This window comes from Equus asinus, chromosome 10 (genome assembly GCF_041296235.1).
Source record: "Equus asinus isolate D_3611 breed Donkey chromosome 10, EquAss-T2T_v2, whole genome shotgun sequence".
Lineage (NCBI taxonomy): Eukaryota > Metazoa > Chordata > Mammalia > Perissodactyla > Equidae > Equus > Equus asinus.
This window is the reverse complement of record NC_091799.1, coordinates 35037611-35054880: the sequence shown is the minus strand read 5'-3', so window position 1 is coordinate 35054880 and position 17270 is coordinate 35037611. Positions and strand designations below refer to the sequence as shown.

At 42.0% G+C, this 17270-nt stretch overlaps 2 protein-coding genes across 5 annotated transcripts in view; one reads left to right on the top strand and one right to left on the bottom strand.

The window, feature by feature from the left end:
- ELP1 (elongator acetyltransferase complex subunit 1) overlaps nt 1-10494 on the bottom strand; it is a 52004-nt gene extending 41510 nt beyond the window's left edge. Inside the window, exons 1-7 of one of the 4 annotated variants that reach the window (XM_014834467.3) lie at nt 10081-10494; nt 7034-7196; nt 6078-6230; nt 5784-5865; nt 4962-5042; nt 1645-1730; nt 114-210 (exon numbers count right to left, since the gene is read on the bottom strand). In XM_014834467.3, the coding sequence (XP_014689953.2) occupies nt 114-210; nt 1645-1730; nt 4962-5042; nt 5784-5865; nt 6078-6230; nt 7034-7183 (649 nt within the window). In that variant the 5' untranslated portion in view covers nt 7184-7196; nt 10081-10494. The remainder of the gene's footprint in view (nt 1-113; nt 211-1644; nt 1731-4961; nt 5043-5783; nt 5866-6077; nt 6231-7033; nt 7197-10080) is intronic. The other 3 variants (XM_044779086.2, XM_070519069.1, XM_014834469.3) reach the window with 3 other exon arrangements.
- A 57-nt stretch (nt 10495-10551) lies between these two features.
- ABITRAM (actin binding transcription modulator) lies at nt 10552-17255 on the top strand. The gene is made up of 6 exons (XM_014834464.3): nt 10552-10729; nt 11824-11875; nt 12888-13017; nt 14994-15070; nt 15150-15219; nt 15316-17255. The coding sequence occupies exons 1-6, from the start codon at nt 10651-10653 to the stop codon at nt 15451-15453; spliced, it is 546 nt and encodes a 181-aa protein (XP_014689950.2). The 5' UTR covers nt 10552-10650; the 3' UTR covers nt 15454-17255.
- The last annotated feature ends 15 nt before the right edge of the window (nt 17256-17270 follow it).

Genomic DNA, 17270 nt, shown 5'->3' with positions numbered 1-17270 from the left:
ATCTTTACCTCATATGTGTAATTTCAAAAAACCCTCAAAGTAAAAGGAAGAAAACTCTCCCGGACTGAAGTAAGATAAAAATTGTTTTGTTTTAGTGCAATTTATTTCCATACCTGTGTCTGGGCAAACAACACTCACAGCAAAAAACTGTCCATCACCACGCCAGGTAACTCGTGGTCTATGGTCATCCCAGGGCAAAGCAGATTCGTGCTAAAGACAGGAGGTAACACAAATATTACTGGGGGATTTAAATGGCCCAGAACAAAACAAGCCTCAGGCTATTAAAGTTAAATCTTTTATATGAGATTTAAGCCATCTAGAAAAACAGCTTCATAGAATCTTCAGGAACCCTTCCAGAAGGCCTCTTAGACTCAGAAACCATCAAGAAACGAGAAAAGAACTTAAAACTAAACAAAATCCTTCTTTGGGTGTTAAAAAAGTGGCCTCAAAGCATAGCAACAGAGGAAAATAGCTGCAGATCTAGATATTAAAAATAACGATCTGAGGAATCTATCAGGTAACTATGATAAGGAAATAAATGTTCTGTTTGCCTAAATCTAAGAGGGTAGAGTTCTGTTTATTTGATTATTGTGTAAGCTTCACAACAGTGCACAGAAGAGTTAAGGAGATAAGAGGAAAGAGGGCAGAGAAGAGCCAGAGGTGATAAAGCCAGCAGCAGTGATGAAAACATGGAAGAGTCCTGCGTTCCGCAGTACAGGAGAAAGAAACTCTCCAGTGCCACCTGCATCTCAATCCCGAAGGCCTTGAAGACAGAAGCCAACTTAGCAGGGTGAGGGACAAATGACCACCTGAGCATCCATCATCACATTCCAGTGATAGGCTATGTCAGAATGGTGCCAGTGCCACAGTCTGCACAGTAGGGAGTACACAGGCAGCCTAACAAGATTTATTCTCAACGAAACTGCCCTGTGGTAGAGAACACAAACGTCCTCTAGTGAAGGTTTAAGAGATGAAATACAAGTCACATGGAATATGGCTAGAAATAATTAAGGAGGCAAAATGTAAATGGGAGTGTGTTATTGATTCATCTACCTTAGAAAGGCAGCTAATGGAAATTTCTACATAAAATATAAATAAAATGCTTCCATTTGCTCAGGTCCAAATTGTGGGATCATCCTCAATTCTTGTGTCTCACATCCCACATTTGATTTATTATCAATAAATCCTATAGCTCTATGTTCAAAATGTATGTCAGAAAGAAAGAAAACAAAGAGCTTCATCCAAAAGGAAAAATGAGAATTAGTATCTAACATATACACATGTCCGAAAATATAAAAACATGCATGTGAATGATCGACAGTGAATGCAGAACAGCAGCTCCTGCTGGGGAGGAAGGGAAGGTGTCAGGAAGGGATACACCGTGTCATTTTCACCTGTGGCGATTTCTTTTTTAAACTGAATATTGGTTATAATTACTCTCTACACTGAAAAAAAAAATGACAAAGGAACTTAGCAATAAAAAAAAAAGATCTTTCTAGCAGGACTCATTCCCTGAGGGCTCTAAACAGTTTCAGTTTTACCAAAGCAGAAGAGATCTGTAACTGGACACCTAAGAGTTGGGGAGGGGGGGGCACAACTTCTGTTGTTCCAATCAAGGTTCTTTCTCCATCACGCCAAACTTACCATTTGCACCTGAAAGGCCGCTTGCCTGCCTTCTGATCCATGGAACTGCGTCTCCTTCCTGCCCCATCCAACAGTGATAAACTTGCCTAGAGAACAATTGATTGAGAACATGCAAGACAACCAATAAGCTAAAGGAAATGAAATAAAAGCAGTTTTGTTGCTATTCTTCATTAAGTTAGCCACTGGCAATTACTTGGGTCCTCTGAGACCTCTCAATAAATTGACCACAGTCAATATTTGAAAAACCTATGTTCCATATTATATGCAGCAGTGATTTTAAAGAATTTTAAATGCTCTTATTTTAGAAAGCACTTTACTGCTGTCTTATATATTCTGAATTCCCTTCATGACAGTCAGCAAGCCCCATTTTACAAGTAAGAAGAATGAAACATGAAGAAATAACATATGCCCATGGATAACAAAACTTAAAACTCAACACAAGAGCTGGGAACAAAATTCTGATCATAAGCATTCAATTGACTAAATGTATCCAACTGAAGATTGTGGAATTCCACCCCTCACACAGACAGAGACTGAGCCCCTCTAGTGGCAGAGACCAAAATTAGAACACAGGACGTCTGCCTTTCAGGCTAAGGTTCTTTCCCAAATCATGCTGCTTCTCTTACGTAAAATATGAAGTTAGAGCTGCTGAACAACGCAGTCCTCTGTTCCTGGAGGATCCGGCATCTACCTGCAACAGGTACTACAGAGATGACCCTGAAAGCATCAGCCAGATCCAGGACCCAATACTTCCCTCCTGCCATTAACTTGGATTCTGATGAAGCAGAGCTGTTCATAATTTCTATCAATTATGGGTGAGCATGACCATTTCCAGACTGCTTTGCATGGGTACATCCCAGTACTGTAGGACCTCAAAGCACACCCTGCTGCTGTTCACAAATAGCAATGCCTATCCTGGTGCACACCCCTGGGCTTCCATCTGAAAGTTTCCAGAGAGGTAAAGGCGCAGGGAGTGAAGCAAGAAAACTTTCTCAATGGGATCAGACAACAAGTGATGGTGTGAGAGAGGATCAGCAAACTACAGCCTGTGTCTGCTTTTACAAATAAACTTCTACTGGAACACAGACATACCCATTCCTTTATGTATTGTCTATAACTGCTTTCACGCTACAACAGCAGAGTTGAGTAGTTGCCAACAGAGAAGCTGAAAATATTTACTATCTAGCCTGTTATAGAACAAATCTGTCAACCCCTGGGTTAGAGGTAAAATATCTATGCACCACTCCACAGAGTGATCTTTTCATACTGAAGAATACATTTCTAAGATCTACAACCCTAACTTGGACTCCCTCTCCCTTGATTTACTTTATTAAGCGTCTTAGGGAAGAGCCAGTGGGATTAGCCTGTGCCCTTTCCTACCCAATGGTGTGCTGGTTACTACTTCTATGACTGTCCTCCAAGCTGGATGCCCCAGAGTTCCACCCTGGATCCTAGACTCTTCCAGCGCCCTATCAGCCCCCTGAGCAAGTTCATCTACTCCCAAGACTGTAAAGATTCCCTACATGCCAACAACTCCCAGTCCACAGCTTTGGCTTCTCCTGAGCTTCAGCCCCTAATATTTGCCTACGCCATGTGGTGATCCCATATGGCTCTTAAACAAATTCAAAACAGAACTCACCACATACCCCCTGCAAGCCAGCACTGCCCACCTTCCCTCTCATTACTGGCATCTTTATTTCCATCACCTGAGCTTCTGGCTGCAGTTCCACTAAACTCTTCCTCACCTTACATACCCAAAGCCTGTTTATTTCACTTTCTAAACTGGTATTTCTCAAAATGGCTAGGGCAGGAGGGGAACCATGCACATATATTCTAAAAAAATTTAGGGGCAAGCCCCATGGCCAAGTGGTTGAGTTCGCGTGCTCCACTTCGGTGGCCCTGGGTTCCCCCAGTTCAGACCCTGGGTGCAGACATGGCACCACTCATCAAGTCGTGTTGAGGTGGTGTCCCGCATGCCACAAACAGAGGGACCCACAATCAGAATATACAACTATGTACTGGGGGGCTTTGTGGAGAAAAAGAAAAAAAAAAAGATGGGCAACATATGTCAGCTCAGGTGCAATCTTAAAAAAAAAAACAACTCTCCAATAATTCCAAAAATGTAACCCTATCCTCCTGCCTCCAGTCTCTTCCCTCTCCACCAATCAATCTTGCATCATTAAAACCTTCAATGGCTGATCACCTATAACTCAATGTCCAAATCCCTTACCAAACTTAATGAAAATCTATCCCACTTATTTCATTGCACATTCATGTCCTGCCGGCCAACAATACTGAAGCAGTACTCTGACAGTTGCCTGAATAAGCCATGACGTACTGAAGGCTTCTAGGAAACATCCCTGCCTTGGAATGGACTAATTTACTTGACTGGACCACTCCCCTACCCTCAACTCTCATCTACCCAATAACAATTCAGCCAAGACTCAGCTCAAGTTGGCCTCTTCTGGGAGGTCTTCCTTCTCCATCACTCCCTTCTTCCCTTTATGTGACCCTAACACCTGCATATCATGTTATTTTTGTACTAACGGGACCACTCAAGGAAAGAGCCAAATTATATAGCACCAAACACACTGCCAGGTACCTATTCAAAACTATTTCTGAACAAATAAATTATTTTTCAATGAATAAATGAGTAGCAGTTTTCTAAATAATTTCTCAGAGGTGGAGAAAGAAGGCATGAGGTTAGACCTCAGCAAAAGTTAAAATACCTCCTCCCCCTCTCTCTCCTCCATCAGGCCAGCTATTTGGTGCCCTCATGTTGGCCAGAGCTTCCTATACTCAATAAGCATCTCCTCTCTTCTCCCCCTTCAATACTCCCACAGCCTTAAGGCCCAACTCACCCCAGCTAGATCTTAGCAGAAAAACAATCTGATGGTTCCCAAGAAAATGTACATTCAGGTCTAATCAGTAGGAACAAAAATCAGCCTTCTGTCCCACCTATCTTGTCTTCTCCCCAAAATTGTACCTCCTTTTCTAGCTAGTATAGTCCCTTGCATTGAAACCCCAGCCTAAGCCTGTCCTGGAGTTTGGGCAACAACTATCTAGGTGACCTTAAGCACCGATTTCTATTCCCCAGGTTACTGACGAAACCAACTCTCAGAGCTGGAGAGGCACCAGAGGTATGCCTTTTAAGATCTGGGATGGGCTAAAGGAACCGGGCTATCAGACATTTAACGAATGGGGGTTTACACTTCACAGCTCATTGGGTTTATGATGTGGCTATCAGTGTGCAAGAAAACGATCAAAATTGAGCGGAACTTCAGGTCACAAAATGTTTCAAACAAAGCTATACTCACTTTCACCAAAATCATCCTGGTGGATTTGCTGTTCCATGATTGGTTCAAAGTCTTTTGTCATCATAATTAGGGTCTGTTGACCTTGGAAGGGCACAAACAAGAATGATTTTGTTTTCATGTAACACCTTTGCCATTCCATAAGTATCTATGGCACTGGAAGCTACAGAGCTGGAGTGGAGGAGTTTGTAGTCAGAACAGGGCAGACAGAATTCATTCAAAATGCTGTGACTCTCATCCAAAAAAAAGCCTTGAGTGCATAAGTCACCTGGTATTTATTCTCAGTTATTTATGTATTTATGCAAAGCCAACATAAGAGTCCACACAGCCCTCCTCCACGAACTTCAACACTTTAGTCACCAACATACCTCTTCAAATGTATACCTCAGCAGGGGTGCTAGTTTACAGGAACTCAGAGAGACTGAGAGGAAAGAGAGCAGTTTTTAAGCACTTGTAAGAGCTCTTAAAAGAGCTGTAAGAACAATTTTCAGAATCTGCTTATATAGCAACTCTTCCTCTTTGAGTAGGATAAAATAAATTTTGCTGACATTTTTAACCACAATTGGGGACTTAGTAATCTCTCTAGGTTTTACGACTTTGTTTGCCATTTCCAAAGACTGAAACAGTTACATGAAACCATTTTTTAAAACAATATGTTCAGAGGTAAAATTTAAGTCAAAAAGAACACATTCCCTCTAGATTATAATGCTGGTATCATTGTTCAAGGAAACTTTTTGAAATCAAAGCATCCTAAAACTTAAGCTTCTAAGATATTAGGAGCCATGTCTTATAAAAGTCAGAGTTAGGAACCAGTGACAAGCTTACCTGTAGCAAGAAGCACCAGCTCTTGGTCAGGACTCCAACTCATGACAGAGATACCACTGGCTACACTCCCAACACATTCCAGCTATGTCAACAGACAAGACTAAGTTTTAGAAGAATCCTGAAATACAGCTAAAGTCATATCAATAACCTTTTGTAAAGAAATACATAATGCAAAGCCTCTAATCCACGAAACACTTAAATATTATGGCTCCTGACATTTTAAACTTCTACACAAAACAAGTGATGTGTTTGAGGATGCTTGAAATTTCCTCCTCACTGGACTCTTCCACTTACCTGGTGTGTGCTGAGATTGCAGAGTATAACGTCCCCGGGGGCTGTGGCCACACACACAGACTCCTGATCCAGCAAGTCCTGAATACCAACAATGCTGCCACTTCCGTCCTCTGGGAGAAAGCCTTCTGCCACTAAAGAAATTTCATTTTTCACCTTTCACCAAAACAAACACAAAAGCAAATAAAGCGAATCTACTTCCAAGAACCCGTCATAACATTTCCAGAAATAAAATATTTTTAATGCTTTTTATAATACAAAAGCTTTGAAAAATGTTTTACAGATTAAAAGCCAAACTTTCATTTGAGAAATATCACAACTTTACTATCTTTAACAAGAAAAATAGTTAATGTGACCTTTTTGCCAAGCAAACACTAAACAAAAGCAAGAAGCCTAGTCTCTTAAAAAAAGTCCAATAAAACATGAGGCTAATAACTATGGGTTTCTAAGATTTCCATAGCATGGGGAAAAGGGACTGAGAATGTAATCACCTAAAATATATGAGTAGCAAAATATAATTAACAAAAGATATCAGAAGCAATCCAAAGAGCTTTTAAATATGCATATGCTCAGGACCCAGCAGCAAAGATTCTGATTTAGCTGCTAAGGGATGGAGGCTGAAACGGCTTTAAAAGCTCTACGGGGAATTTTCATTTGCATTCACAGTTGAGAACCACTGTTTTAAGTAGCATTTACATGACAGAAAGGGTAAACAGCAGGGGCACCCACACTAAATATGAGGTCAGAGTTTTGTCAACTTAAATTTAAAATAGAAGCAGAGTTAAACGTAGGTTACTATATAAGTTATGTGTAATCTGACATCTATACAAAGGAAAGAGAATGTTCATTTAGGAGGATGTGAATTCAGTAAGATCTGCAGTAAAGACTATCCGGGGGAAGGAAGTCTGGAAGAAGACAAGTCAAGGTTACACCAAGTGCTAGCGCTATCAATAACTTACTTCTCTCGTGACAGGGTCTACTTCTATCAGGCCATGTTCTGAGCCAATGAGCACTGTCCCCTGTTCAGTTCGGAGAGAGAGGCACTGAGGTTTCCCCGGAGCCTGAATATCCCCGAACTCCAGGGTCTGAAGTAACTTTAGATTTCTCATGATGAAGTGATTCCTAAGAGAAAAGTACAAATATCCCTTGATGAAGCTTTAATTTCTCTGAGAGAAGGAAACAGCATAATGGTGATAAACGACACTCATATAAGCAAAATGATTCAGAGGGCAGGGAAGTGGTAGTTAGAATAATCAAGGGGAAAAAAAAAACCCGACCTAATCTGAATCCACACAGGGATGTTTGGTAGCAACCTGACCAACTGTGTATATCTATGGTCTACAAATTGAGGTTCTGAAATACATTTTACATTCTTACTCTGTGAGAGACGCAAGATTCAAACTTCAGAGTTTTTCCTTCAAAAAGATTTAACATTGGTTATTCCTCAGGTAAGATGAAATGAACAAAATGGATGGGAAAATGTTTTATTTTTGCGTATGAGGATATCTTTACAACCTGACAGATTCATAAAATCATATAAAAAACAATATATATACCCTGGCAGTTGAAGAAAATCTGGAATAAAATTAATATCACCACGTACATTTATTTATAAATTGACTTTATATCTTCATTAAAAAATAAAAATTGAAATCAAATATAGAAATAAAGAAAAATACTGTTCTCAGTGGGAAAAGAAGACAGTGAAATTACAACAATTTACTTCAAAATGATGACCAACATTTGAGGAGCTTGATGACCTGATAACACTATTTCACATAACTCTGCCTTCCTGGCCTGGTTTTACCAGCGCAATAGAAAAGGTGAGAAAAGAATGATAAACAGGAAACCTATTTTGGTCAGGCAAAATCAAACTTGTTCTACTGCATAACATTATCTGAGAGGAAAAAAATAAATGTTAATGTGCTGGATATTCACATTCAGATCCCTTTAAAGCGTATAATTGGAAGTCCCTAACTTATGCTAGGGGTGGAAATTACACAGACCACACTGGCCTTGTCACCTTAATCCAAGGTAAATTCTCTTGCCTTGCATTTCATACATATGACAATGAAAGAATAAAGACATTAATCCTTATACTACACAGCAGAGAATGTTAAGTGTAATATGAATGATACAACATATAATGTGGGTTAAGAGGAAGGCAAGACCATATACGGTGGGAGTGAGGAAGAAAATCAAGGCAGACAACGGTTTTGTAAGCTTTGGTGACATTTATATTCAAGAACTTTTGGAAATTATTTGAACCTGTATTATACTATGCAGGTTTTTAATTTAGATCTAATTCTATTAAAAAGCTTAGGTTTTTCCAAGCATATAAAAATTATATATATTTCAACTTCTAACATCCTAGAGATAACCACTGACGTAGATCTGAAAGGATGGGTAGATCTGAGATGAAAGAATGACTGGCATGTCTGGCTATAGGAGAGTAAGCAAGGGACAGAGTAGCAAGAGATGAGAACAGACAGGGGGCCAGATGTGTAGTTTCCTGTCCGTCTTTCACGCTAGTTTATCTAATAATAATCATGCTACTATTGTTGCCATGATCAGATCATTCAAATGTCTTCATATCCCTCCCTCTGAACTTGGATTCTATTCACTGACAACCTGTGAAGCCCTGGCATCCACAGACCCAAGGATAAGAATCTGGATGGTAAAGGCAGAAGGACTTGAGAAGGACTCACTTTTTTCTGTTATCTTACTGTTCCCCAGAGATACCAGCACTAACCAGGCAGGCCCCTCTCCAGCCATCTGAAATCCAGTAACAAGGGGCTTCTCTGAATTCTGGAGGTATCAACACCAGAAGTCTGAGTCCCATCTTGACAGTGCCTCTCCTCCAAGGTTAGGTTCTGATAACCCCAACATCTTCCCTTGCTTTGAACCCAAGCCCTAGCTACGTGTTGTAGCTGCTTCTATCAGTTTACCTTTTATCTTACTTCATTGACCCCTTTTGCTTTTTGTTCCTCCAATAGGTATTTAATCAATTCTTCATATCAAATTCTGTTGAAATAATGTGTGGTTTCTACTTCCCTAACTGACAAACACAGCAAACAACCTGAGCTCTCAAATCACAGAGCTTTCAAAATCACCTGCCAAGGTGAGCTCATCATTCATCTCCCTTTCTTCATGATGAGCTCATCATTTCCTTCCCCTGCTCCTTCATCCATCCACCTCTTGGCCCTTTACTACAAGGACCAGGCAGATCACTAATACACTGATTAGATCTAAATGTCTAGCCCCAACCCTCCCCATTTGGGGACATGGCATTTCTACTCTCTGTCCCCCAAGCTGAAAATCGTGTCTGCCTCCCTTTTGCTTACATTTTCATATTAAACTATTCACTGGTCACCTCCATGGCTGTCAACATACAGTCTGAATCCTTTACACAGTATCTAATCCTACCATCAGGTTTGTAACCTACATCAAACAACGACTGAGGACTTGCTAAGTGCTACATCTGAGGACCAGAGACGACTCTGTCTGTCACTGCCTCCATGGAGCTCACAGTTTAAGGAGGCAGAGGGCCACACGATATACACTACATGGAGAAGCACAAGGGACATCTCCACGAAAAAGTCGCGGACGCGAGTAGGGACCCGCAGCACAGCATCCGAACCTCTAATGACCGTCGCCTTCTATTATGCATTCATTGGTTCGCTTTAATTGGCGCGTTAACTGGTTCAGCGGTCTGGTCCACTCCTGCATGGAACCCAGAGGCTGAGTAGGCTGCAGCTGAGGGAGCAGCACGTCATCCCCGGCCTGCCGCGCCCCGCAGAGCCCCTGGGAGGCCGTGGATGGAGCAGGCGGCAAGTCCGCAGAAAGAGAACTTCAGGCTCGAGGGCAGAGATGGTCACACCGCGCTCCACTCCCGGGCCTGCAGCAGGCAGGGTGGGCGCGCAGAAGTCCCCTTCATCAGGACACCGCCTGGCGGACTGGGCCTGTTCCGCGCCTCCCACCCTGCGTGGGTCGCTGGAACGCTCACCTGCGCCGCGCCCTGAGGCCCCTTCAACCGCGATGCGTCCGCCCTCGCCTCCCCGGCCACGCGCGGCCGGCCTCCCGGAGCCCGCCCCGGGTTGCGCACGCACCTCTCTGTCCGCTGATCGCGGACTTTCGCGGCGCGCACCGGGCCACGCGGCCACCCGACCCCCGGGGGTAGCGGCTGCAGCGGGGCAGGGGGCCGACGGGCAAAAGGGTGACACGCTAGCGAGCTACGCCTCACACGCGCGGCGCGGCGCGGGATTGACGTCACGAGGCTGAGGGGGCGTGGCCGGCCTTCTCCTTGGCCCCTGCAAGGTAGAGGGGAGGTGCTGCGCTGGCCACCGCCCACTGTCCCCCGCCCTCCTGCTCCGCCTATTGTATTTGATCCCGGTTTGACGTCGACATCACAGCACGGCGCACTAATTGGCGCCGGTGGGAGGAGCCTGCGAGGCCAAGAGAGCATCGCGCATGCGCACGCTGCGGGCTGCGCGCCGGAAGGACACCCTCCTCCCGGGCCTGCAGACAGGAAGCGCTCCAGACCCGGAAGGCGGGGTTAGCGGCGCCCGGGGTCGCCATGGCTACCGAGCAGTTGGCCGCAGAGCCCGCGGTGCCGTCGCTCGTAGATCGTTACTTCACTCGCTGGTACAAAGCAGGTAAGTGAAGAATGATGTCGATCTCTCTTCGGCCACGTTGGCCTGATGCTGTGGGGACTATGGTGACAGATCGTAAACCACGCGTGCTCTCCCTGGCGCTTCACCTCCACGTCAGAAGGTACTGGACCTCTCTGTTGCCTTCTAGGCCCAAGGAATGGCATTAGCAAAGGCTCGGAGGCCTGAAATACAGCAGGGCGCTTTCTAGGGCCGGCGAGGGCAGTGCGAGTTCGAGGGTGGGCTGCTTGCGGGAAGGTGGTGGTCTAAGGTGAGGCCCCCGAGGTAGTCAGGGCTGCATTGCTATCTCCTTGAGAGCCTAAAGGGATTTGAGGCGCTCAATCCTATAGGAAGTGCCGATAGATAAAACGGTTTAAATGATCAGGTCGAAACTAAGGTAGAGCCAGTAGCGATGGAGAAAAGAGGGTGGGTTACAATAGAGGCACTAGAAAGCAGAATCTAACAGTTTTACTCAAAGAGAAGCCGCCGGTGTTATATATTTGCCACTTAGAAGTAGGTATCCTCTTTTACTACTTTACGTACCTAGTAAATATCAGTGGTGGGAGCATCGTTGGGGACCCTCCTCTAACCCCTACGTGCTCCGTTTCATTCAGAGATGAGGTGTACTTTAAAAAAATGCTGTAACGTTTTATTAGCCATATTTAGGGTGACCAGCCATTCCAGTTTACCCAGGACTAGGGGGTTTCCTGGAATCTGAGACATTCAGCGCTAACATCAGGACAGCCCTACACAAACCAGGATGCTAGTCACTCTAAAACTGACCGGTAAAGCATATCCTACTATATAAAGAATGCATTGCAATCTCATTTTCCTAATAGAAATGAGTGTACTCATTTTAAAGAGGATAAAGCAAGATGCAGCAAAGAGTTAATTATCACATTTGTGAGATAACATTGAGTGAATGACTCCATCTGAGCAAGGTCCCCTTAAATACTTTATAGGAAGCCTGCAGATGTATCTTTTTGAGTAATGAACTGTACGTGCCCAGTCTTCATAATTATCTCTACAAACCAAAGAAAGTACCGCACAGTGGTAGTAAATAATGACCCAACAACCAACAGACTCATTTCTTCTTCTAGATGTCAAAGGAAAACCCTGTGAGGACCACTGTGTACTACAGCACTCTAACCGGTGAGTAAATGGGAAATTTTAAATCATCAAAAAACCCTTTTTTCTAGTATTTTAGACTGATATGGTCTTGGACTGAACAAATGTTTACTAAATGGTTATCTTCCACTGTGTTGAAATGGTATTATTAGAGGAGTTTGGTTGACAAGGATGAGCCTTTTCAGTGCCTATTCACCCTAAACTTGATGACCCAAACATCCAAATGAAGGACCACACCCCTCAGTCAGCTTGTTATTAATGCTCTCGAGTACATTCCCATTTCTGACTCCTAGCCACCCTGTGGACAGCAGAGCGGAACCCTGCCATCCTCTCACCTTCCGGGGCTATATCAGTGATATATATCAGACACTGCTTCATGGCTATTCACAGTGTTTTCATGGCCAATTTTTTCAGAAGCGGGTGGCCAGGTCCTTCCTAGTCTGTCTTAGTCTGGAAGCTCCACTGAAACCTGTCCACCATGGGTGGCCCTGCTGGTGTTTGAAATACTGGTGGCACAGCTTTCACCATCACAGCAATATACAAGCCGCCACAGTATGACAACAGATAGGCAGGCGATGTGGTTTCCTGACCAGGAAACAAAACCCGGTCACAGCGGTGAGAGTGCCAAATCTTAACCACTGGACCACCAGGGCTGGCTCTCAGTCAGCCGCTATCTGAAATACTGGTCTGTGCCTAACCACTGAGTTGCCAGAGCCCATAGAGAGGGCTGGGTAGAGGCACAGGTATCCTGTACATGGAGGCATGCCTTACTTCTCTCTCCTCTACCTCAGTGCTACTTAAGGACCTCTGGTACTCTTCCCTCTTCTGAGAAGGATATTCAGTCCCATTTTCTCCTCTTTTATTATTGTATTCCCTTCTACAGTTATGCTCCAATAGCAGCCAGAGGAGACTGGGGGGAGAGAATAGTTTGACTAAACAAATGTCAGTTCAGATATTCTTGTGCTAGTAGGAATACTGTTAGAGGAGGAAGAATTATACCAAGCAATAATACAGGATCAATTTTTGCTCCTTGTAGAGTATGTGTCATCACATTGGCAGAATCTCATCCAGTTCTTCAAAGTGGAAAAACAATTGAAAGCATTTCCTATCAAATCAGTACCAACTGTAGCAGACTTCAGAACAAGGTCTCTGGGAAATTTAAGCGGGTATGTTCCTATAATTCTCTACTTAAATCCTCTCTATCATAGTAATGATAGATCCAGTCAGTCTTAGAATCCACTCCGCATACTTCCTGGCCGTTTGAGGTGCTGATTTTAAGAATACTTTAACTCTAAAGAAATTCTCCCTTCTAAAAAATGAGGTATTTCAGGAGGTATAGTATCTCTCATATTGAGTGCTGTACCACCATCCCTATCATGCCCAGGATTGAGGATGGGGAAGGCAGGCCTTTGAAGAAACAATTCTAATACCAATATAATGAGCTATTTTCTCCCTTGTAGTTTTATTAAACCAGTATTTTGAGTTCTGTAAAATTTAAGTGACCAATTCTTCTTTACCATATATTTTTCACAAGTAAATTAAAAAAGAAAAAAAAATATCCTGAGGTAGTGGAAAAAAAATCAATCTGAGAAAAAATACAGTATTTGCTCCTTAGCATTTTCCATTCTTTAACTGTTGCCCATTTAATGCATGTTTAGCCACACCCTCTACCTCCATACAAAGCTCAGTTGTACAAAACGTTTTCTCTCCCCTCTACAACTCTAGGCAAGATGGACACATTTTATTAAAAGAGGGGATCCACCAAGGATAATTCGGTACCATACTAAAGTATCCTGACATACCAACTGGATAGGAAAGTTTCAGTAGGTGATTTAGGTCCTTCATTTACTGCGTTCATACTCAGAGTTTCTGCTCATTACCCTCACAGATCCAAGAGACCCTTGTTTATACTCCCCTTTGTAGGCCTGAAATCCCCTGATAACATGCCTTATAATTACTGATTTTTCCTTGGTCAGGAAACAAAGGGACTTAGAAAAGCATGAAACTTTCTTAAAAGATAAAGTCTACAAATTACAACAGTTGGTGCTTGTGAAGTTCCTACGATAAATCTTTGTCTGAAACAGTAACACTATTATTACTACTGAAGAACAGAGAGGGACCTGCATGTGGAACCCACCACAGATAAGTTTCGCCTGGATCTCAGCACTGCCAATCATTTATTCTCCCAAGGGAGGTTAAGAAAAAGGGTCACAACACTTCTGCTGTCTTGACACAGACCCAGTGGTAGACAAACCCTCTGAGGTGAATCCCCAGCCCCTCCTCCCAAAAGTGGGGTGTTGCACTGATGAATATTTTGAAAGGAAGTACCCACAAGCAGAGGAGTGAAGTCAATGTGGTAACATCTGAATGTGGTCTGATAATCTTTTGAATGATAAAGAGGTCATAAAGAATAGCATCTTGACCTCAAATGCCAATGTTCACTACAGGAAAAACTCCAGGGAAAAAAGAGAGCAACACATGAGAGAGTGGAGTACGTGAAACAATAACCATGCCATAATATTCAATCAGATGTATGTCAAAATGTAGTATTTACTTCTAGACTATAGGATAATGGGCAAATTATTCTTATATGCTACTTAAAACTTTTCTGTTTTCCAAATTTTCCTCAAAGTGCATTTTTCTTAATTAGAAAAATACCCCTTTAAAAAGTCTCAGTGATTGACCCTAAGAAAGAAGTTCTTTTATCTATTAAGTTCTAATATAAAAGTAAGGTAGGAAGCTTACTGAAACTAACTTTGTACAATATTGCTGTCACTCTGTCATGCTGAATTTTCTATAATTGCCCATTGATGGATTTCCCTGCAATTTTGAAATCTTTACACTGGGCTACATGTAGCTTTCTCATTTACATTTGATAAAATACACTCTTAATCTGTAACTAAACTACCTTTTATCACGTGTCTTAGTCTGCTTTTCCCCAAGAGCCTAGGATGGTAACTGGCTGTGCCCAGCAGTACCTGTCATATGCATGTTTGAACAAATGAATGGTTTTTCTATACTTAAGTCATTTTTATTTAAAACACCAGTTCCAGGAATATATCCTGTTATAACACTGAGGGCTGCCTCTCAAAGGAAAGTGAAAATGTACATCAATTAATTACTTCTTCCTTTTTATTATCAGGGGGCGCAGTTTCTAACAGAACTTGCACCTCTGTGTAAGATTTACTGCTCAGATGGAGAAGAATACACCATATCTAGGTGAGTTACTTTTTAACCATAATTTTGGAGAAACAAAAGAGGTAGTATTTTTCTTCAAAAGAGTTCTTCTTTTTAATAGCTGTGTTAGAGGACGATTGATGGAAGTGAATGAAAACATTCTCCATAAGCCATCTATTCTTCAAGAGAAGGTAAAAGAGAGAAAAAACTATGATCCCATCCACATTCTTTTTATCTGATTTTTTTTTTATCATTTGACAGTACTAAAGATTCTCTTTCCTTCCTAGCCATCCACTGAAGGCTACATTGCAGTAGTGTTGCCCAAATTTGAAGAAAGTAAAAGCATAACAGAAGGGTTACTAACACAAAAGCAATATGAAGAAGTTGTGGTAAAACGCATTAATGCCGCAACAGCTACTTCATGAGGATTCAGATGGAGTAAAACGCACCGCAGGATTCTCATTCCTACTTGGCCTAAATCAGTGCACTAAAGAAGGACCGGCGTATGTGAAGATACAAAGCCATCTGCAAGGAGGCCTGAGCTTAAAACTTAACCTAGTCTTCCCTCTGTCTTGTGTCACAGGCCTTGGTTCCCATTTCGTCTTCAACCTCCCAGATCTGCCCTGCCCACACACTCACTCTGTTCTTCTTTTCCTTCTCTCTAACAACTGGCAGGCAAGGGATGTTTTTCTGATTAAAAGCTAACAAACAAAGCACTTTGAGGAAAATTTGGAAAAGACAGAAAAGTTTTAAGTAGCAAAGTAAAAATAATTTACCCATCATCCTGCAAACTGAAAGTAAATACTACATTTTGACATACTGCTGTTTGAATGTGAGGGCATGGTTATTGTTTTTGCTTCAATTTTTCATGAGTGTGAAGTTTTAAAAAGCCTAGCTAGCCTTTCTTACCCAGTCTGCTTCAGTGGGACGCTACCAAAACGTCTAGGCCCATCCCTTCTGCCCCAGCTCCTCTCCTTTTAGGTGGCAAGGGAGAGGCAGTGTCTAAGTGTACCTTCTCTACTCCTTATGGGCTGGGGCGGCCTTCCTCTCTGGAGCAAAGTAGAACTGTTAACACTGTGGCTTAAATGAGCGATGCGTGAAAAGACTGAAAAATACAAAGGGCTTTCCTAACATATGCAGTGTTAAGCTGGTTATTGCCAATACGTACATTGTAGTCTCTCAGTCTCACACGCTAGTGACAGAGAGACAAGCAAAGAAGTTACTGTAATTCATAGACAGATGCCTTTGAATGGAACAAAAGCTCTCACATTTAAACTAAAAAAAACCCTATGAATTTATGGTTTAAGATTGTATAGTTCTTTACATTGAATTTTAAATGAAAGGACTTTAAAAATTGTTATTTTTCCTTAAGGGCTGCAACACATACATATATTTAAATATCTCTGTCTTTAAATAAAACAATTATTTAATACAGAAGAAATCACTTGACATGTAAATTCTTTGGTTCTCTATCATACTCTTATGCTGTTGAAATCAATAATTATGTTATCCCTTCCCCACCCCTACTTGCACTTAAATAAGAGAATATTCTCTTTTCAGGTATGTAAAAGTATTTTGTAAATAAAATTTTAAAATTATTTTTGACTTACAAGAAAAACTTATTGTAACTTGAGTGCTAGCGTGACTGCCCCCTAAATATACCCACCAGACGTGATACAGGCAGTAAGTCTGCAAACATCTACACCGGCAGTGCTATGAGCTGAAAATGTCAGCACAAACCAGCAGGTCCCCATTTCAAGTAGCACAAACAATGATTCCTGAAGACGTCATAAAACAAAGACACTAAAGATAGTAAAAGAATTTACATCTGTTTTACATATAACATTACCTTACATTCTCCCATTATTTCTATTGTAATTTAAAGGAAAACTTTGGTTTCAGGGAATAAAAATCACGCTGGATAATTTCTATAAAAGAATATTTTATAAAGGTCGTTAACCAAGCTGAGTGCATCCCATTTTCTCCCTGAGGCCTATGGTAAAAGTTCAGGTTTCCTTCAATATAATATTGACTTAGCTAATTGGTAGTACTGTGGCTCTTCAGTATCTTATGAATATTGATTGTGATGGCTAACCCAGATAATGATCATCAGATAAGCTGCTGTAACTACTGCCATTTGGCAACTGGCACGTCCTGTTAGATTTCAAAATGCCTTTCAAAGCATTGGGATACCAGCACTATCGAGAGTTCAGAAAAGTTTACCATACTGTATCATAAGGAC

What these genes read in the sequence shown, in the direction of transcription:
- ABITRAM (XM_014834464.3), top strand. Translation starts at nt 10,651, where the DNA reads ATGGCTACCGAGCAGTTGGCCGCAGAGCCCGCGGTGCCGTCGCTCGTA. An exon ending in CACTCGCTGGTACAAAGCAG is followed by an intron (nt 10,730 to 11,823) that starts GTAAGTGAAGAA and finishes TTCTTCTTCTAG; the next exon opens with ATGTCAAAGGAAAACCCTGT. An exon ending in TCTCTGGGAAATTTAAGCGG is followed by an intron (nt 13,018 to 14,993) that starts GTATGTTCCTAT and finishes TTTTATTATCAG; the next exon opens with GGGGCGCAGTTTCTAACAGA.